This window comes from Canis lupus, chromosome 34 (assembly GCF_048164855.1).
Source record: "Canis lupus baileyi chromosome 34, mCanLup2.hap1, whole genome shotgun sequence".
NCBI lineage: Eukaryota > Metazoa > Chordata > Mammalia > Carnivora > Canidae > Canis > Canis lupus.
The window spans coordinates 17,774,749-17,796,126 of NC_132871.1; the positions used below are offsets into that span (position 1 = coordinate 17,774,749).

Genomic DNA, 21,378 nt, shown 5'->3' on the forward strand with positions numbered 1-21,378 from the left:
AGCAGTGGTTCTCAACTTTGGCTGAACATTAGAATCACCTGGGAGCTTTTGAAAAATTTTATTCCCAGCTTATTATCCTAAACCAATTTACATCAGCATCTCTGGGGCTAGGATCCGGGCCCTGGTATTTATTTTTTTAAAGCTCCCCAGGTGATTTCAATGTGCAACCAAGGTTGAAAACCACTGCTTGAGAATAAAGTTAGAAATGACATCTTCTCAGATTTAACTGCACATACTGGAGGTTGAGAGATTTGATTGCTAACTAAGGCTGAGTAGGATATTTTGCCACCAATATCAGATAAAGAAGAATCTATTTAGGATTTACATAAGCTGCGAAAATATGCTAATTTGGTTAAGTATAGTTTAATATTGCGAATTCAGAATCCATTTAAACTCTTCCCTTTCCCTAATGAAATTTCTTTCCTTTCAGTGCTTTGTGAATTTCCTGGTTTTAGGGACAAAAGAAACAAAGCTTTAACTTTTCCTAATTCTTAGAACTTCAAACTGTTTTCTATGCTTGGTGTTTTATTTTATTTTATTTTTAAAAGATGATATTTTTCAAGTAATCTCTATACCCAGTGTGGGGCTTGAACTTATAACCCTGAGATCAAGAATAGCACACTCTACCAACCCATCCAGGTAGGCACCACTGTGTTTTGAACCCCTTACATCATAAATATATGCTTAGACTCTTTTTTTAAAAGATATTATTTATTTATTTGTGAGAGACACAGAAAGAGGCAGAGACATAGGCAGAGGGACAAGCAGGCTCCCTGTAGGGAGCCCGATGTGGGACTGGATCCCAGGACCCTGGGATCATGCCCTGAGCCGAAGGCAGATGCTCAACCACTGAGCCACCCAGGCACCCCTATGCTTAGACTCCTTATCCTAAAAGGGTTTGAGGCAGTGTACCATCATACATGAAATAAGACCGGGCGGTATAAATTAAACACAGGGTGAAATACAGAGGAAAACCCCAGGTGGAGGCAATGTAGAGTCAGAAATAAAGCTACGAATTCATGGCCCAGTGACCTGTACACACGTTATGGACACTCCTAGAGCCAGCAGGACACACGGGCGTGTTATGTGATGTTTCTGCAGGAAAAGGTGGGCACTGCTGCCTGCATCTCTCTCTGCGCCTTCAAGGCTCAGTCAGTAACTTAGGACACTCAAGAGAAGTGATCAGCGTCACCCGAAAAGAGGGCACTGAGACATTTAGACTGGCTTTTAGCATTTGTGTTAAGTGCTGGCATCCTGCAAGGGATTTTCTAGCTCTCATTTCGCTTATTTCACAAAAATCCTATGTAGAGGGCATTAATAATCTCCTTTTACAAAAGGAGGCTGAAGTTCAAGGTCACAGGATAACCTGCCCAAGTAATCGAGCTGGGCCTTGGCTCAGCCAAGCTTCCAAGGCAGCTGTGTCTTAGAGAGGAGCCCTTCCTAAGTGGCTTCTGCCACTCCTGTTAATCACAGTTCTTGTTTGTACTCTACATTTATAGGAGAAACTTTCTTTTTTTGGTGTTGGTGGCTGGGGGAACAAAGGCCATATAGAAGTATTAGGATATCCACATACATATTTTAAACACATCCCCCCCCCCCTTTTTTTTTTCCAGTTTTTGGTTTTTTGGTAGCTTTTTTCCTCCCAAGCGATCATATTTCCAGGACATTCTGTGGTAGGATACTTTTTTGTGTGTGTTCCCCACCAAACCTGGAATATCCCACCCTAGAGGCCTATGTCATGCCCCAGGAGTGCAAACGTGGCGGCGCTGGCACAGCCGCAGCGCCTGGGTGTCCCTCTGGGTCTGTCTTCCGCCCACTTCGTGCCCGCAGAGGGATGCTGCTGTGGCTGTCACTTCAGTGCCAGCAGATGGGAAGGCCTTTCTCTTGCTATCCCATTTTAGGCCGGTTTTCCCACTCCTGTGAAATTTCATTCGTGATGTGTTTCAGAAGAAGCTGCACGAAGCAGATCCAGCTCTTCGATCCACAGGGAAGGGTAAATCCTGTGTCGTAGCTTGGTTTGGCACCTGATGACAATGTCTGGCTAGGCTTCCAAGGGAGCCACTGTGTTCTGTTCCTTGACTGTAATTTCAGCAGATGTGTTGCCTGGACTTCAGAGTTCTCTTAAGTCCTTCCGACTTTGACCTCCTGTTTTTCTCTCCCTTTGACTTTTTTACCCCTTCCCATAGTTGTGAAATTCAAACCACTTTAATAGTAATCTCCCTTTTTTTCTGTCTTTGCTTCCTTACCCTTTTCTTTGGTCACACGCAGCCAGCGGTGCCTCTGGGCTTGCTCCCCGCCTCGGGCTGTGACCCTGTCACCCTCACTTTCGCACGCCCTCCAGCCACAGCCATGTGCCTGGCTGCCTTCTACCACTTTGCCACTCGGAGTCTGGTGTTTGGGACCTAAAGGGTCAGCATCATTTGGAAGCCTGCTAGAAATGCGGAATCTCAGGCCCCACCCCAGACTGACTGGGTCAGAATCTGCATTTTCACACAGTCCCTAGGTGATCTGTGCACACATTCACGTTTGAGAAGCATTGCTCCAAATCACACATCTAGGGATTGTGACCTAGTTAGGGGAGTATTAGAGCCCATTCATCCTGTAGGGAGAATTGGAGAAATATATATATGTGTGTGTGTGTATATATATATATATATATATATATATATATATATAATCATACTCATTCATCTTTGGGCAATATTTTTGTCACTTTTAGAGATAAGAAGAAATGAATATGTTTGGGAATAAATGGCTCTGCCTCTCTTGTTGAGTGAAGTTAAGTTAAGGCATTGGGAAAAGCTTGGATAATTTAGCTGATAGGCTGTTACCAAGGAAGGATTCAAATAGCAGCTATCTTCATTGTTTGGAAAAGAAATGGAGAGCGTAGTTCTGTGGAAAGAACATTTGATTCAAGAAATATTTGTATTTTCGGGCACCTGGGTGGCTCAGTGGTTGAGCGTGATCCTGGGGTTCCAGGATCAAGTCCCACATCGGGTTCCCCCCAGGGAGCCTGCTTCTCCCTCTGCCTGTGTGTCTCTCTCTGTGTCTCTCATGAATAAATAAATAAACTCTTTGTTTTTTAAAAAAGAAATATTTATATTTTCAAAATATAAGATATGAAAAATAATATATAATCATCTTAATCAGTTCAGGCTGCTGTTAGAAAATTCCACAGATTTGGTAGCTTATATACAACAGAAATTTATTCCTCAGAGTTCTGGAGGCTGGAAGCCCAAGATCAGGGTGCTGGCAGGGTGGGGTCGAGTGAGGGCCTTCATCCAGGTCACAGACTTCTCATGGCTTTTTCATGTGGCAGAAAGAGGGGGTACTCCTTGGGGTCTCTGTTGTAAGGCACAAATCTCCATCAGGGCTCCATCCTCAAGACTCAGTCACCCCCAGGAGCCCCATCTCCTAATACTGCCAGTTTATGAACCTTGCAGGGGGCACAAATATTCAGACTGTAGTAGAAATAGAAGTTACATAGATATAAGTGTGGAGCCCAGGAGCCTGAGATCTTGACCCGAGCCCGAGGTAGGTGATTAACCGACTGAGCCACCCAGGCACCCCTGTGTCCTCCCTCTTTTTTTCTTTTAAATCCTCAGGACCTTTACATGTCCAGTTGGTACCTCTTAGACCCCAAATTTCAAAGTATTAGGATTTGATAAGTTCTACCCACAGGTTATTTAAACGAGTTTCTCCCTAAGTTAATTAAAAGTTTCCTCTCTCTCCCTCCCTCTCTCCGTCTCCTGTTCCCCTCTTTCCTTCTCTCTGGTTCTCCCTCCACCACACCGACACACCCATGCATGCACACAACAGCCCCCTCTGCCCCCTCTTCCAGTATGGTTTGCTCACTGCAATGTTGGAGAACCTGATACTCTGGGTAGGAAGTGATACTGGCCATCTAAAGGGAAAGCAAGAGAAAACGTGTTTTTCCAGACTCTGGCCCAATTTTGCTTCAGTGCAGAAGAATTTCCTTTCATATGGGCATTGCTTATTTATTGATCATTTTCAGTAGTGGTATTAAAGTTTGGAGTTAGGGCAGCCTGGGTGGCTCAGTGGTTTAGTGCCCGCTTTCAGCCCAGGGCCTGATCCTGGAGACCCAGGATCGAGTCCCACGTCGGGGCTCCTTGCATGGAGCCTGCTTCTCTCTCTGCCTGTGCCTCTGCTTCTCTCTCTCTGTCCCTCATGAGTAAATAAGTAAAATCTTAAAAAAAAAAAAAAAAAAAGTTTGGAGTTAGAAAGCTAGACAAGCATGCATTTGCATTCAATATAAAATGGTGAGAATGTAGGGCACCCATACTTTCCAAACAACATTATTCTCATTCATTTCTATGAGCAGTGGGGGCATCTCTTTAGAGGGGACCCTGCCTAATACTGCAGGCCTCCAAAGTGGGCCATCCCTCCCCACAATGAGCAGACACGAGTGACTTGAGATAGGACTGGTCCGGGCAGTGTTCCATTTCTCCTTCAGAGGCATCTTGTGGTATCAAAACCTAACACCAGAAACAGATGGAAACTAGACCTCAGGTTTCGGATCTTGTTTAAAGGACAGGAGTAGCCGAATTGAAAAGTGTCAGATTTAGAAAACCTGTAATTAGCTAAATGGATGAAGGGAGTGCTGAAGGGAAGGTGTTGCTGTATAATGAAGATGGAAAAATTCATGATTTTCTTCTATACTTATCTTTGGTCAAAAGCACTTGTGACACACATACAAACCTTAATATATATGTTTCTATATGTCATGGTATTTTGGCCAAGTTATCCGATATACAGGGTCTTGGCAATTTGAGGATCAAGCAGTACTGGATGTGCAAAGATTGCTGCTCAAATTGGAATATTCTGGCCAGGAAATTAGAAGCTAATTCAAAGTTAACTAGATGCTCATTATTATTGAAAATATTTATAAGATGCATAAATTATACTTTTCTTTCATCATAAATACATAATAGCATAAATGAGGTTTCTTTGATGACTTACGCTATTTTTTGTGGCTTTTGGACAGCACCTTGAAAGCGGTTTATACTGGTTTGGTGCCTTTGACTGAGGGTTAGCATTTGACTGAAGCTTTAGGGGAGTCATCTGGCAATCACTTAAAACGGCACGTCAAAACCGAGGGGAACTTGAGTATTGGAAGAAAATGTGGTTTATTGAAGTAGCCTATTTGTTTGATTTCAGAACTTTATTGTTTTATGTCTCTGTATGAAAGCTTATTTCTCTTCAGTAGTAGTTTCCTATACGGTGACACACAAAGCATTATTTAACTACATTGCTAATATGGGTTCAACAATGACTTTATCTACCGCGGGACTTCTCAGAGCCTTTAACAGTACTAATAATTCCCTGTGACCCTTTTATTTATTTATTTATTAAAGATTTTATTTATTTCTTTGAGAGGGAGAGAGCACAAGCTGGGGGAGCAGCAGAGGGAGAGGGAGAAGCAGACTCCTCACTGAGCAGGGAGCTGGATGTGGGACTTGATCCCAGGACCCTGGGATCATGACTTGAGCTGAACACGGACGCTTAACTGACTGAGCCACCCAGGCATCCCCTGTGACCCTTTTAGAGTGAGGTGTAGGACATGATGTTTATCACTAGCCTCCCTCCCTCCCTTTTCTTTTCTTTCTTTTTTTTTTTTTTTCCCCTTGATGGACTGTCTGCCCTGAAATACTTTGGGAAATTATGCTCTAGCATTTTCATATGTATTTGCTCATTACAACATCACAGCAGTCCTGAGAGACCGAAACTGTTTTGCATGAGGGAGGAGCTAAGGCCCACGGAGTGGAGGCTGCCTGTGGGACCCCGTCCTCTGAGGACACAGGCGGTCTTCCCTCTCCCCGGGGAGGCTGCAGAACAGGGGCTGAGCTGGGTAATAGGCCTGCCCCAAGTTGCTCTGTCCTGTGCCTGGTCCCCAGGGCTCTGTGGTCTCCTGAAGAGGCCTTTCTCAGTTCTAGCACGTTGAGGATAAGGGTGAAGTAGTTGCCTGGACCTTCGTTGGGCTAATGGTTTAGGCAGCCCCCCGCAGGCATGCTTCCAAGTAGCAGAGGTGCCCGGGTACTCAATTGTGGCTCCTTGTGCTTTGTTCCCTGATTTTTACCCCATGGTACTATGTTGTTTTTGTTGTTGTTGTTTTTTTTTATAGAAAGAAATTCAAGCCATGAGTCAGTGCAGCCATCCCAATGTAGTGACCTATTACACCTCTTTTGTGGTAAAAGATGAACTTTGGCTGGTCATGAAATTACTAAGTGGAGGTAAGTAGGTTCTGTTGTTTGCCGTTGCTGTTGTTTTTGTCCTTTTGTGCGAGCCAGCATATTCAGTAAGACTTTACATTTGGCCGCCTCACTTTTGTATTTATAAGTTTTGCTTGTTTATTATTTACATAGAGAATAAAGCCCAGATTACATTGCCTAGAATATCTGTGCCCACTGATGGCCTGGCCTGCCTGGTGGGGGGAGGCTCCCTAAGTACCTGTGCGCTCCTCGGTCTTCCACACCTCACCTGGCCTGCTCCTTGGCCCTCCCTGTCTGTCCTTCCTTCTCCATGTGCTGCCATCCGGAACAGGTCACATCCACCCTGCAGCCACCCCTACTCTCGTCGAAAAAGTTAACCAGTCCTTCCTCTTTAAAACTCTTTGTTTTTAATATTGTTCAGGTCCTTAACACATTGCAATATAATGAATTCTTTCAGCGCCGGTCCGGGTTCTGTGATGATGGAAATATTCTAGAGCTGTGCTCTCCAGTTTCTAATAGGTACACGTGGCCCTTGAGTACTTGACATGTGGCTGGTGTCACTGAGGAACTGAATTTCTATTCAATATTTATTAGCTTATATTTAAATAACCGCAGAGGGCTAGTAGCTACCGGGTCGGACAGCGCAGGGTTAGATGAGATTGCGGGCTTGCGGAGGAGAGCACGGCCTGATGTCCTCCTCACTTACTGAACCTGGCACCCAGTGGGTGCTCAGTAAATATTATTTCAATTAAAACGGAGAAAAGCTTTCTGTATGCTAAAATATTTACTTGCAGTGTTGATCAGGAGTAGCACTATTTTCTTTCTATATTTGCATTTGAAAAGACAGCAGAACTTTCCCTCTGGCCTCGGATCACTGAAGCTAGGAAAGCCATTGAGGATTTAATTTAGGAGGCTTTTCAACTGCCCATAGTTTTTTTCTTTTAATCTTTTAACATCACTATTTGATAGAGAATGGTAATAATAACCATTAGCTTTACTGGACACTTACTCTGGCTAGAGTAACGACTAGGTCATTGACGGACCTTGTTTCATCAGGACGGTGTCTTTGAATGGCAGGTGTCACTGTCCCTGCTTTTCCTTTTTTTTTTTTTTTTTAATAATAAATTTATTTTTTATTTGTGTTCTATTTGCCAACATACAGAATAACACCCAGTGCTCATCCCATCAAGTGCCCCCCTCAGCGCCCGTCACCCATTCACCCCCACCCCCCCGCCCTCCTCCCCTTCCACCACCCCTAGTTCGTTTCCCAGAGTTAGGAGTCTCTATGTTCTGTCTCCCTTTCTGATATTTCCTACCCATTTCTTCTCCCTTCCCTTCCCTTCCCTTCTATTCCCTTTCACTATTATTTATATTCCCCAAATGAATGAGAACATATAATGTTTGTCCCTGCTTTTCTGAAAGTTCACCAAAGCTCAGGAGCATGAGGCGGCTTCCCCAAGGTCACCTACACAGCTGCTGTTAGCGCTGGAATTCGTGGCACTGGCACCTGTTGACTTGAAAGCTATGCTATGCCACAAGAATTACCACCTTCGTTTTACAGACACGAAAATCGAAGTTTAGAAAGCCCAAGTGTTTTCCTTTGTAACACCCAGCATACCCCCATCTCTCACTCCTGTTTCTTTCCCAGACATGAAGTATGGTTTAGGAGCAGAGGAGAACATTCTGCAGGGCCTGGACGAAGCCAAAACGGGCACAGCAGAATTTATATCGTAGAGCCCATTTTCATTTGCAGACCTAGTTCCAGTGAAGGCTGAACCAGGGAGGCATCTTAATTTTTTTTTCTTTTTTTCAAGAAACTCTTGGATCTAGCAGAGGCCCAGGACTGAGAGGACAAATAAGCTGTAATTGCCTCGGGTCAGCTTGTACAGGTCTCAGTGGGGAGCCTGGGAGAGCTGGGTCCCCTTCTGTTCCCAGTCTTGTCAATCCTATTAGTCATTGTTTCCTTGAGTGCCTACTTGGGTTTTAATTAAATACGAAAAGAAAGAAATGAGGGGAAAAAAGAAAAAAAGGCAGCCTGCTGGAGCCAGACCGCAGTGTTTGAGTGTTGGGACTGCTCCTTGGCTCTGAGGAGGAGGCCCGTGCTTTGTCACCAAAGGGACTCTTTTCTCCGGGTTCCTCTGGCTCTGCCGAGACTGAGAAATTCTGGTGACCTGGGACCCTGGGCAGCCCCAAATACTCGGCTCCAGCGGAGGACTTTATTTCCTCTCTTGATTCTGATCCCAATTAACCTTTTATAAGCTGGAAAATATCCCCTATCCTCTTGCTTGAGGACTTGAAAGAAAATGTCATTGTCTTATTTTTAAAAGAATCCAATTTAGTCGCTCTCCCTAGGCTTTAGGTAAGAACAGGTTTTAAACAGGTTTCCACAGGTCCGGGAGACCTGGGCAGATGTGGACTCTTGCTCATTTTTCTTTCAGCAGGCCAGAAATGCATACATGCCTGGTATGGTTTGTTCGTACAGGATAAAAAAATGAAACATTTGTGCAAGTACCGTTTTTTAGGTTATTAACAAATTTAAGAGTCTACGAATAAATAGATGTTTTGTTTCCTTGAGGAGGAAATATGCATTTGTTTTCTTTTATGATATTTTATCACATTACATCTCTTAATGAGGGGCAAGCAGCTAGTCTGGTGTAGTAATAACCTGATGGGGAAACTCAATTCTCCTAGTTAATCATACAGAGCCTAGAGCCAAATTCAGGTCCTGAGGTAAGCCATTTGTTAACTCTTCAGAAATGTTGAACCCCCGGGTAATTATAGCTTTTAAAATGACCAGGAGGTTTGGAATATTAATTAATATGTGTTGAAACATGAACTCACAGTGAGGAGGATAGTAACCTGTTTATGGTAACAAAGTACTGTGTATATATTTCATTATGAAAGTCAGCACATTATATGTCAAGTAAAGGAAAAATAAAGATTGCCTAGAGTCGCAGAAAGGAATCTTCTGGTTATAGGCCGGGGTCTGGTGGTGACATACTTTTTCTTTTTTTTCCCTCCCACCTGTGTTCTAGATGTTCAGGAAGATGTGTGCTTCTGTCTCTCTTCACTGCTGTCCATTCCCCTGGCCTCTGCCTCCTTTGTTTTTCAGTTCAGACACCTTGAACCCCCTTTTGAGTCTGAAACCAGATCTCAATGTGTGGGAGAAAGGCACTAACCCCCAAGTGACCCTGGACAATCCCACGGTTCCCGACCCAGGATTCTTCACACGCCAGAAGTGCTCTTGCAGGCTTGGATCTAGAGTTTCTGGTTGTGGGCTGCGGCCATGCACATGTATGCGTTGCTTTAAATAAACACGCGTCTTGTGACATTTCCACTTAATTTTCTCAACAGTGGAGCCCGATCTAGAAAGTTAATGGAAATGCTTACACAAAGTTCTCACTTCTCCTGTCTGTCCACTCAGGTTCCATGTTGGATATCATAAAATACATTGTCAACCGAGGGGAACACAAGAATGGAGTTCTGGAGGAGGCAATAATAGCAACAATTCTTAAAGAGGTTTTGGAAGGCTTAGACTATCTACACAGAAACGGTCAGATTCACAGGTAGGATTTCCCCAAAGATGTTTAAACTCAGCTGTTTGTATCTTCTGTTTGTATCTAGTTTGTAAAGAATATTAAAGAAACACGTAAACACGTATTGCAAATAGGCATCACCATTATTTCCCAGCTAGGCCGAATAGATGTGAAAAAAGTGCTTAAGAAAGAGGCAAGAGAATAAATTTTGATGAAATATATTCATATCCTCTGGATTGGTTTATCTGCTTTCACTGAAATAGAAGCAGAACATAAAAAGTACCGAGTGAACTCATTAAAAAAAAAATCAGTTAACATGCTCCTCTTGAAATGGGCTCAGTTGAACAGGATAACATCTCTGCCTTTCTCATGTAGGCAGAACTGTTCCAGACATTGTAATATGTTCATTACTTTTGGCATAGTGGAATGAAGAAGGGAGGGGAAGCTAATTTCATCTTCTTTTGTGACCTGAATTGCTAATTCCTTCACTAGCCAAATAGCCTAGAATATGAGTATATGTTTCAAAAGGGTTGGCGTTACTTGAACCTTTAGGAATAGCTGTAAGTAAATAACCATTTATTAGTAATACTGATATTGTAATTCCCCTGCCTTGAGCTACCCATATGGCCTGTATATTTAAGGATATCTGTCACGATAGGATGGTGAGTTAACGGACAGTCTCTAACTCTGTAACACAAAGAATATACTCACTAGTGATTTAATTGAATCTGGATATGATTCCATATGAAATGTTTGTTACTAAAATCCTAACCATCCCCCAGGAGCAAACTATACAATCACAATTTATCCCTGTAACTTTTAGAATGTGTGATATAATTTTAATATTTATAAAATGATAATTATGTTAAACGGCTACATTATGTGATATATTTTTAAATATTTGAGTGAATTAATGTAATATAATGTCTCTCTTCCATAATTCATTCTCTCTTTTTTTTTTTTTCTAACAGGGACTTGAAAGCTGGTAATATTCTTCTGGGTGAGGATGGTTCGGTACAAATAGCAGGTAAAGCGGATAAAAATAATTCTTTTGAAAGAAGCGTTACAGTTTCGAGGAATATCATTATTAACATTTCAAGGAATATCACTCATTATCATTCCAAATAAATAATGAATGAATGAATGAATGAATGAGTGCATGTAATCTGTTTTAAGACTATATCTGGGTGTCCTGTTCTAGAACATTTTTCCTAGTATTGTTTTTTTTTAAGATTGATTGATTGATTGATTGATTGATTCATTTATTTGGGAGAGAGAGCACGCACTCAAGCAGCGGGAAGGGCAGAGGGAGATGGAGACAGAAACTCAAGCAGACTCCCTGCTGAGTACGGAGCCCAGTGTGGGGCTCAGTCTCACAGCCCTGAGATCATGACCTGAGCTGAAACCAAGAGTCAGATGCGTTACCCACTGAGCCACGCAGGCACCCCCCTCGTTTTTTACCCTACTGTTTTGATGAATTTTTGTTAGATCATCATATAAACAATGCTACTTGAGAACATAGTCTTTTGGTAAAAACAATTTTACTTTCAAATTTACTTTTTCTACCTTTCAGGTTGAATAAAGGTGATGTTTATATGACTGTAAGAAAAGCACTTTTGAGAGGTTTTTTTTTGATGAGTTTGAAAGTTTAAAACACTGTACCTTTTTATTAATTTAAGCCCTTCTGTTTCTGAAGAAGTGGCTGAAAGCACTGTGAACTCTTAAAGTCTAGGGGTTGTTTTGGTCTTAAATCTGACCCTGTATGGTTAATCTTGGCAGTAGATATGCAGGTACAGTGCATGTCTCATTTTGACTTCTTGCAGAACTACTCATTTTCTTATCTCACCTAGAGTAACTGGAAAGGTCTGGGATAAAATGTAGCCATATCTGTATTGACTCTTGTCTGTCCCCCCCCCTTTACCTCCGCCACAAAGGCCTTTCTCTGCAATCCCCTTAGCCATCTCTGCTTTTTGCATTTTTGACTAGACAGTCTTTCCTTGTACTGCACTGTCCCTGTCATCGCAGGGTGTTCAGCCCTCTGGCTTCCGGGCGCTGAACATGTGCCAGCAGCGCGTCCATCCTAGCAGCATCCTTGGCTAGAATCACTGATGTGGATTCTAACTCTGTAACACAAAGAATATATGTGGATTTTGTTGTCGAAGGGTGCTCAAGTTCACCTCAAATGTTTAATCGGCTTGGGCTGCTGTTGAAGTGGAAGAGGCCTCTCTTCCCCTATTTAGGGTTTAGGGCCTTGGCATATCCAGTTATTAGAGCAGAGTTGATCACAGTCCTTGGTTCTAGTCTCGTTTCTCGACAAATGCGAGGATCTGGGGTATTATTAGAAATGTGAGAGCTCAGCAGAAAACAAACACACCCCCAACACAAAGGATAAGCCTTGAGTCATCTCTTTGATTCATTGTTTGTCCCTCTCTAGGTGCCAGAGAACCTGTCAGGTGATGCCTGGCCTGTAGGACAAGCACAGTGCTGACCTTGGGCTCTGCATTTAGTTGGGTGCATTCAAGGGGACTTTCATTTATTTCCTTTTAGAGGAGAGAAAAGATATTTTGAAAATACAAAGGGGAAACTGAGAATTTGTTTCACATTTAGTGTTTCTTCCCTGGAGAACTAATAGTGAAAGCATTATCTTTTATTAGTCCTCTCCTTGAAAAGATAGATGTAGTCAAATACAGTCATTGGCTTGAGACCGCTGTGGAGACCTCTGTGTATTAGTTGTGAAACACAAGGCCTTGGGATCCAGTAGGCCTGCTTTCAGACCCACTGAGCAGTGCAGGGCAGGTTGGTGCATCACCAAGTCTTAGCTTCCCCATCTGGGACCTGGTGATGATAATGCCTATCATTTGAGAGGACACAGATATCCCGTGCACCTGTTGAAACTTAAGATTCAGGGACGTGTAAGTGCTGTGCGTTTCTGGCTGTTGCAGAGTGTTCTGGGTGGAGAGGAGATGCCAGGTGTGTTTCTATGTAGGCATTTTTGTTAAGTTGTCTAAAATTATTTCAGAAGAAAGGAACTTAATCTTTAGGACTCTAGCGAATTGGCATGACTTTTTAATTTTAAAGAAGTAGATATATTTATACTTTGTATTTTTAATTTTGTGCTATTTTCTTTTTTTCTCTTTTAAGATTTTATTTACTTATTCATGAGACACACAGAGAGAGGCAGAGACATAGGCAGAGGGAGAAGCAGGATCCCTGCAGGGAGCCCGATACAAGACTCGATCCAGGACCTGGGGATCATGACCTGAGCCAGAGGCAGACACTCAACCACTGAGCTACCCAGGCGTCCCTTGTACAATCTGTTTTAAATAGGATTTTCCAAATTGTTTAAGCTTCATGTTCCATGAAACAACTGCTCATGCAGTTGTTAGAATAAGTAAATAAATGTAAGAAATGCTTAGTACACCCAAAAAAAAATGTGCAGTAGGCAGGGAAATGTATTATAAGCTTATCACTTTGTGACTGCGATAGTTTGGGAACAACTTAGGTATCCCAGTTAAATATGGTATTTGGTCTATCTGTGTTAGGAGAGACCCACCAGCTGTAATGGGGAATGAAAAGCTTTCACTGACATGAAGGAAAAAATCTCCAGGCTACATGGTTAAATGAATACAACAAGCTGAGATAGAGTGCATTTATGTCACCTTTTGTGAAAGAAATGGGAGAAATTAAGAATATCTCTATATATTTATACAAAGAAACAGAAGGACAATGGGGAGGGGGACTGTCTAGTGCATACCTTTTATAACATTTTGAATTTTGAACTGTGTGAAAGTATGGCCTGGTAAATGACAGGAAATGACTTAATAAACCGTCAATAAGTCAAAGTCCTTTTTAAACCTTTTATTGTAAAAATTTTCATACATATCCTGAAGTAGGAAAGGGTAGGAAGGACCTGATGTACCCATCACCTGGCATCAGTGATGATCATTGATTCATGTATTTTTCTCCTCTCTATGCTGGTGGCTCTTACTACTAACACTGAATTTTGTTCTTGGGGCATCTAAGTTAGTGTCTTATGTATACATACCTTGTTCTGCCTCTATAGAGAGTGGCCCTTTCGCCACAGGCTAGGGACATGGAGGGAAAAAAAAAATACTTCAGTGAAACAAGTGACAACTGAAAATATTTGTAGACAGAAGCTTCAAACTGTCTCACCTCAGGTTAAGGGTACGAGGTCTCGGAGGAACTGGCATGGTTGAAATTCCCAGGTCACCCTTCAAGCGCTGTGACAGTGGTCAGGCTACTCAACTTCTTTAAGTCTATTTCCTTAAAGAGGGATACAGATAGAACAAATAGAACCTTCATCTGTTTTTGTGGAATCAAATGAGGCTCTTCACATCCAGCAATCTTTTCATTTTTTTTTTTAAGGTTTTATTTGTTTGAGAGAGATAAGGGGAGAAAGAGAGTATGAGCAGAGGAAGAAGCAGGCTCTCTGCTGAGCAAGGGAGCCCGAGGTGGGGCTCCATCCCAGGACCCCGGGATCATGACCCGAGCAGGAGGCAGCCGCTTAACCAACTGAGCCGTCCAGGTGCCTGACACATCCGGCGATCTTAACAGTGGCTGGCACACAACAGCTGCTGTTGAACTTCTGCTGCTCTTCTTACTCTCTGTGCCATTGCTGCTTCTCCCGCGACCAGCAGGCTCATGCTGACCCTCCCTTGCACTGCCTGGAGAGCACATGTACCTCAAATTAGTCTTGCAAGGGGTTCAGCTCTTGTGAGTTATAAAAAGCTAATGCTTATTAATTATGGAACTTGGAAGTTAACTGATCATTAATCTTGCTCTAAGCTGATAAGGAAGTACAACTAATTTTCTCTCTTTGGTGATGAAATGATCATTTCTCACTAAGACGGTCAAAATAGCAGTGAACTGCCTTTGAAATGCGAAGGCAGGTCAACCCTTGCCTTATCCTGCCACTTGGTACTTTGCCAGTCACTTCATCTATTATTCTTGTCAGGTTAATGACCTGACCTCTTTCTCTGGGCCTTCTGTAGCCCATCGGCCGTTTCCTTTTCTCAGTTGGGATCCCCTGGATTAGTAAGAGTTCCTGACTTTTTCTCTCCCCCTGGGCCTTGGGTATTTTCCCCTCACTGTGGGTGGTGGTGTTGAGTGTCACCCTGTATGGACTTGTACTGGGGGAGCTGCTGGGTTCAGAAGGGCACATGCCGAAAGTCACCCCCTGGCTTGTTGTGAGGATTAGATGGGTCAGGGTGTAAGGTGCTAAGAACAGTGCCTGGCACACAGTGGAAGATTTTATGTACAGCCATTCTGGGCTCTCGTTGGTATCCTTTTCGTGTGTGTAACTTTGTGCTTGTGCCATACTGCGAGCTGGAATTGCCATTTCCTGGAAGTATAATGGTGGGTTAACAGGCTTTTATTTATCTGTTTATTTTTTGAGAGAGAGAGAGTGTGAGCATGAGTCAGAGGAGGGGAAGGGGCAAAGAGAGAGAGGGAGAGAGAAAATCTTAAGCAGGCTCCACGCCCAGCACAGAACCTAACGTGGGGCTCGATCTCACAGTCCTGAGGTCATGACCTGAGCCGAAATCAAGAGTGGGTCACTTAACCAGCTGAGCCACCCAGGTGCCCTGGGCTAATAGGCATTTAAGTTGTACAGTTTCTATGTCTCTGGGGCTGTGGCTTTCTAGAATTCATATTTAATTTTTTCCATATTCTCCCACCTTGAGCACAACATTGAATTCCTATGGTACTGAAAATTATTATTGTTTTGTTTTTAACTATAAAAGATTATCGCTTTAAGAAAACATTTGTAATGCTTCCTTGGAACACACAGATGCTGCTGTTGTCCCCGTTTCCTAGGACTTTGGCTCTCTTGGCCAGGCAGTTGGTTACTGCCTGAACAAAACCTGGGACCAGGAGTCTTTGGGTCTTGTGCTACCATCTTTGTCCAGTGGGTGAAGTAGAGAAGGTGGGTGGGGGGTAGAAAGCTACCTATTATATTTAGATTGATAATACATTGTTTTTGTTCAGGCTATCTGTGCCCTTTGTCCTTACATCTTTGTGTTTGTTAAGGCCAATTTTTTTTGAAGTAAAATATAAGCAGGGGAGAAGTTTGCACTTATTTCCTTGACTGTAAGAGAGTGTTATTCTGAGCATTGTTTTTAAAAAGAGCGTTTGTGCTTTTCTGATAGAACACATAACAATTTTGATTTAAATCACTCTACTATTTATATATTTCCTTCCTCAGAACTTTTTATTAGAAAAGGGGAAATTAAGGTTCTGTGTTCAGACCACGAGAAACTCTTCTCAAGGAGCCGACAAGTGTGGTGAATAAGGCAAATATGCTTCGTTCTGTCTCTAAAAATGCAAATTCTATGGGAATTCTGTACGTTTTTTTTTGGCTGTGGTTATAAAATCAGTAACTAATGTGTACTGAGGCTGGGTTCCGTGCGCTGAGCCTGTTGTGACTCGTTAACCGCGGCCCTGGAAATGTGCGCATTTTACAGATGAGAAACTAAGGTACAGAGAGGGGAAGCGAGTTGCCCGGGTCACAAGTAGGTTTCAGATTTGGGGAGTCTGGCTCCAGACCCTGTGACCCCATGTCTGTGGGATTTCTGGAAGACAGCCCTAAATTTGTGTATAAATGATCTCAGTTTTGGATGGAAGGCCGATAGCAATCAGCAGTTCTTCTACACGTCTGCGTGACGGTGGCATTGTGAAGCCAGGGACCATTTTCTGCACCTTTTCGCTCTTGCTCCTTCAATTTGAGACACAAGTCTTGGTAAGGTTTCAGGGCATAGAAAAAGCAATAATCTCGGGTGTCATTTGGTGTCGAATTAAGCATAGTAGTGACACCATGCTCTTTTTAGACCGGAAAATGCCAGGTCTGATGTAATCAATTAAAACTTGAGGGCTGACTACTCATGGTTTAAAAGAAAACGCTTTGCTTCTTATTATATATTCTGTGCTCAGAGAACCTCAACGTGTGACTTCCTGATAATGAATCTGGATAGGATGTGAAGGTTCTGGCCACCCTGTGTGTTAGCAGGAGTGGCTATTTGAAAGGCATACTCCTCCCACAGCCTAGCATTTTATTTTCCAGTCTGCTGTTCTCTCTTATTGTCAGGAAGAGCTCAGAGCTTGGACTGGCAAGTGACTAAGCCTGTTTGTCTGGAATTATGCTTACTATTCTAAGCAGAAATTCATATGAAATTCATATAATACAGGTCATCTGGGTGGTCACTGCAAATATACTTATCCTAGGATTCTTTTAAATAGTGACCACTCTTTTTTTTTTAAAGATTTTATTTATTTATTCTGAGAGACACACACAGAGAGAGGCAGAGATACAGGCAGAGGGAGAAACAGGCTCCACGCAGGGAGCCCGATGTGGGACTCGATCCCGGGTCTCCAGGATCACGCCCTGGGCTGAAGGCAGGTGCTCAACCCCTGAGCCACATGGGCGTCCCCAATGGTGACCGCTCTTAATGCACTATTAAAATACTGATGTCAGAACATTTGCTTTCTGAAGAATTTTCTAGAAGCTTACTACTGGATTATATTAGGTACATCTTATTCTCATTCTCTTACTTTTGCCTTTTAACTGTGAGTGAGTGTGTGTGTGAATGTGAATTTCCCATCCCCGGTTTTTCATAATGAATCTGGTACTGAGCTAAGTCAGCCTGATACTCTAGAAGTCTAGAAAGTTATCATTACATCTCTCTCAATGTATCTGAGACCATCCAGATCAAGCTTATTTATGTAAGCCTTAGTTTTTGTTTTTGTTTTTACCATGCAAGGCACATTGGTATGACTTTGGGTAGTGTCTCTGTTTTCTGGGAGGGAAATTATATCCTTAGTCAGCCTTCGAATACATCTTGAACTTCAGCCTGCGTCTTGAACAATTATGACTAAAACTTTTGCCAGGAAAACGTGCAACTAGATTTAACTTGCTTCCAGTACTTTGGTATTATTCTCAAGGAGCCAGAGGAAGATGTATATGGTGGTGGAGTTGTGCTTTTTGTTTTTGTTTTTTGTTTTTGGTGGTGGAGTTTTTATTCCCATAGCCCCTAGGTTCTTTTGTTTTTCCTTCTGTGTTCTGGCTCTGGTGAAATGGATTTTGATGGGGGAAGGGGGGTAGGGTGGAGGGAGTATTTCTTTTGCTAGGAGGGGCTACTGCTTCATGCAAGGCAATGCGGGCTCCCTGTGCACAAGAGAGGCAGCAGCTTCTGATTCATATCAGAAAGGTGTGAAGGCCCCTGAGGCATCTGAACCAGGAAATGACGATGTCATTGTATTTGTGGGTGCCTTGGTCTGCAGCAGGGTTCAGACATCAGACTGCTGTGGTTTCACTCCTTTTAGCCCTGTCACCAAGTTATTGAAGTACTCTGTGCCTCAATTTCCACATCTGAACAACGGAAAAATACTAGAGGATTAAAGGAATTAACACACATTCCATTTTAGAATTAGCTCCCAGGGCTTTTGTATTGAAATGGGGGTGGGTCCCTTTAATTTATTTAGGACTTTGTAAGATCACAAGGAAGACGCTAGGGAGGCGAGGCTGTAGGCCCTCTGTCTGGCCTGCCTTCTCATTTTGCTGTCCCTTTTTCTTTACCCCATCAATCTTCCACATATCACCAGAGTGAAAAATCTGCAATGTAGATCTGACCGAATGATTCCTTTGCATGAAGTTTAAAACTGTTGCTGGTGGGATAAAGCCCTAGCTCCCTAATATGGCATACGAAGGCCCTGCCTGTTTTTCTTTTCTTTTCTTTTCTTTTCTTTTCTTTTCTTTTCTTTTCTTTTCTTTTCTTTTCTTTTCTTTTCTTTTCTTTTCTTTCTTTTTCTTTTCTTTTCTTTCTTTTCTTCTTTCTTTCTCTTTCTTTCTTTCTTTCTTTCTTTCTTTCTTTCTTTCTTTCTTTCTTTCTTTCTTCTTTTAAAAAGATTTTACTTATTTATTCATGAGAGACACAGAGAGAGAAAGAGGCAGAGACACAGGCAGAGGGAGAAGCAGGCTCCATGCAGGGAGCCCGATGTGGGACTCAATCCTGGGACTCCAGGATCACACCCTGGGCTGAAGGTGGCATTAAACCACTGGGCCACCGGGGCTGCCCCCTGCCTGTTTTTCTAGTCTTCTCCTCCGGTGCTTTTCTGCGTCCTGCTGTAAGGCAAGCTCTGCGTTAGCCAGCTACAAATGAAATGATTAATACCGTCAAGGAAGTGTGAAGCACAGCACACGCATTAAGAACAGTGGCGTACTCAGAATATAGAGCACAAGTGCAAATTAAGATCTTTGGAGGGTATAAAGTGCTTTTAGAGTGAACCAAAATGTATGTTTTGGCCTTCAGGAACTTTATAATTGTGTGAATTATGCTTAAATGAATTATGCCAAAACAGTCATACATCCATTTTTTGTTTCAAGAACTAGGGACAGCCACATTGTTGTAGCTCCCTGGATTTGGGGATCTTGACAAATCAAATGGTATCATTTGGTGCGACCCCTAGCTTGAAGCAAGAACGCATTCAATTCTGGAAACCTCATTCTCCATTCCCTATGTACGTCATCAGCAAGAAATGCTTGGGGGGATTTTAGGCAGCTTCCATCCTTTAACAGCTGCTAGCAGTTGTTTGAGCAACAACTTAAGGACGTCTTACTGGGTGAACGCGATGGGGGGAGTCCTTCGCTTTGCACGTCTGCTGGAATATTTCCCCAGCTGTGCACATTTAGCGCAATGGGGCACAGGCTGAGTCTCAAGGAGGAGCGTCTAGGAGCACAGGGGGCAGATGGAACTCGGGCTTCCTTCTTCCCCTTCATTCCTTCCTTCTCTTCCTTTCTCCCTTCCTGCCTCTGAGGGCCTGTACTGTCCTTATTAAATTACATTTTATATATTACCACAAACCGAGGTCTGGGAAAAACAAGAGTTGTTAGACTAAGAGCAAAGCAGCCCACCGCAGTTCTTGGTATGATCATTTCTTTATCTATTTATCTGCTTCCCAGAACCTGCATTTGCTATAACCAAAAACAGCCCTTCCCTGGTGAAAACGTGAACGTCCGTTGTTTGGGTCTAATTGCACCTGAAGTGGCTGGTTGACAGATCCTGGCGGAGTGTTTGCTGTGCTGCAGGCCCAGCCCTCCGGGCGGATAGGGTACTCAGCAATAGAGACACCGCGTCTACTGTCCGAGGTTTACCGTTCAGGTGAAACCTGTTCAACAGTCAACTATCGAATTTAGTTTTAAAAGTTTGTAAGAGGAGGGAAATGCATATCCCTGGGGAATCTAGGAGATTGTAAGAGATTGTCACGGGGATAAATCTTAAAAGTATATGGTAAATATGAATGATTTGGGGAAAGGTGTTTGATCAGTAACAAAAGTTACATCTGAATAGAGTTTACATGTATTTATACTCCGTGGAACATTAATCTAACACTTGATTACACACTTGAAGACACAGTAGCCAAGGACCATCTACCTTTCCTGGTCACTAATTTAGCCTTTGCTGGCCATGGTTTGTATCACCTATAAAATGAGGTTCTTAGCCTCTCAAGTTTCCTTTTAACTCTAAAGCTTGTATGATTTCAGTACAGAAAAGCTCTATAACCCCCGCCCCCCAAACAGAATGCCCTTCTCACAGTCTTCTCGCTGCTTTTAATGGCAGTTCCATCCTTCTATGGAATAAGCCAGGAATTGGTGTTCCCTGCCTTCTCTTTCTCTCATACCCATCCTGTTCAATTTGTCAGAAAATCTTGTTAACCGCATCTCACCACCTCCCCTGTCATCCCTCATCCTGGTCTGGGCCAACATCAGCTCTTGCCTGGCTTATCGTGGTAGTCTCCTAAGAGATCCCCTTCTGCCCTTGCCCCTCTCTTCTCTACTGGGAGGCCAGCCAGAGTGATGCTGTTAAACCAAGCTTGTGTCATGCCTTTACTCAAAGCCTGCCAATGCCTTCCCATGTCAGAGTGACTCAGAGCTCTTACAGTGGCTCACCCAGCCTTACAAGATCTGGCCCCTAACATTATCTTGTTGACCTCATCTCTTCCTTCATCTTCCCCCTCACTCCATTTCAGTCAAACGGGCCTCTTTGCCATGCATGCTCCTGCCTCAGGACCTTTGCCCTGGCTGCTTCAGCCAGAATAGTCTTTTCAGTACCCTCTTCAGGTCTTAGCTCAAATGTCACATCAGTGAGGCTTCCGGGGCCATTCTGTGGTAAATTGCAACCTCCTCTACCCGGTACTCCCTATCCCTGATCTCTTTTGCTTTATTGCATACATCTGTGTACACCGCATTTGTGTTTTCAAGGTGTGACCCTAGACCAGCAGTAGCACCTTCACCTTGGGAACTTGATAAAAATGCAAATTCTTGTGCTCTTCCTCCCTGGACCTTCTGAATCTGGGAACTGATAAAAATGCAAATTCTTGTGCTCTTCCTCCCTGGACCTGCTGAATCTGAAACTTTAGAGGTGGAGCCCAGCAGTGTGGGTGTGAAGAAGCCCTCAGGTGATTCTGATGCTCACTGAAGTCTGAGAAGCACTGCTGTGTTTTGCACTTAGTCATTTTGCTTATTGACCATTTTTACCTCTTCTTCCTGCTACTGCCCCAGCTTAAAGGTCAGCCTCATGAAGGAGTGGCTTCTCTTCTAT

General features: G+C 43.1%; 1 protein-coding gene across 11 annotated transcripts in view; it reads left to right on the top strand.

Moving 5' to 3' along the window:
• Positions 1–21,378, top strand: part of STK39 (serine/threonine kinase 39) — a 315,389-nt gene that overhangs the window by 92,628 nt on the left and 201,383 nt on the right. For all 11 annotated transcript variants that reach the window (XM_072810941.1, XM_072810948.1, XM_072810950.1 and 8 more), the window contains exons 3-5: positions 6,143–6,251; positions 9,655–9,796; positions 10,738–10,793. In XM_072810941.1, the coding sequence (XP_072667042.1) occupies positions 6,143–6,251; positions 9,655–9,796; positions 10,738–10,793 (307 nt within the window). The remainder of the gene's footprint in view (positions 1–6,142; positions 6,252–9,654; positions 9,797–10,737; positions 10,794–21,378) is intronic.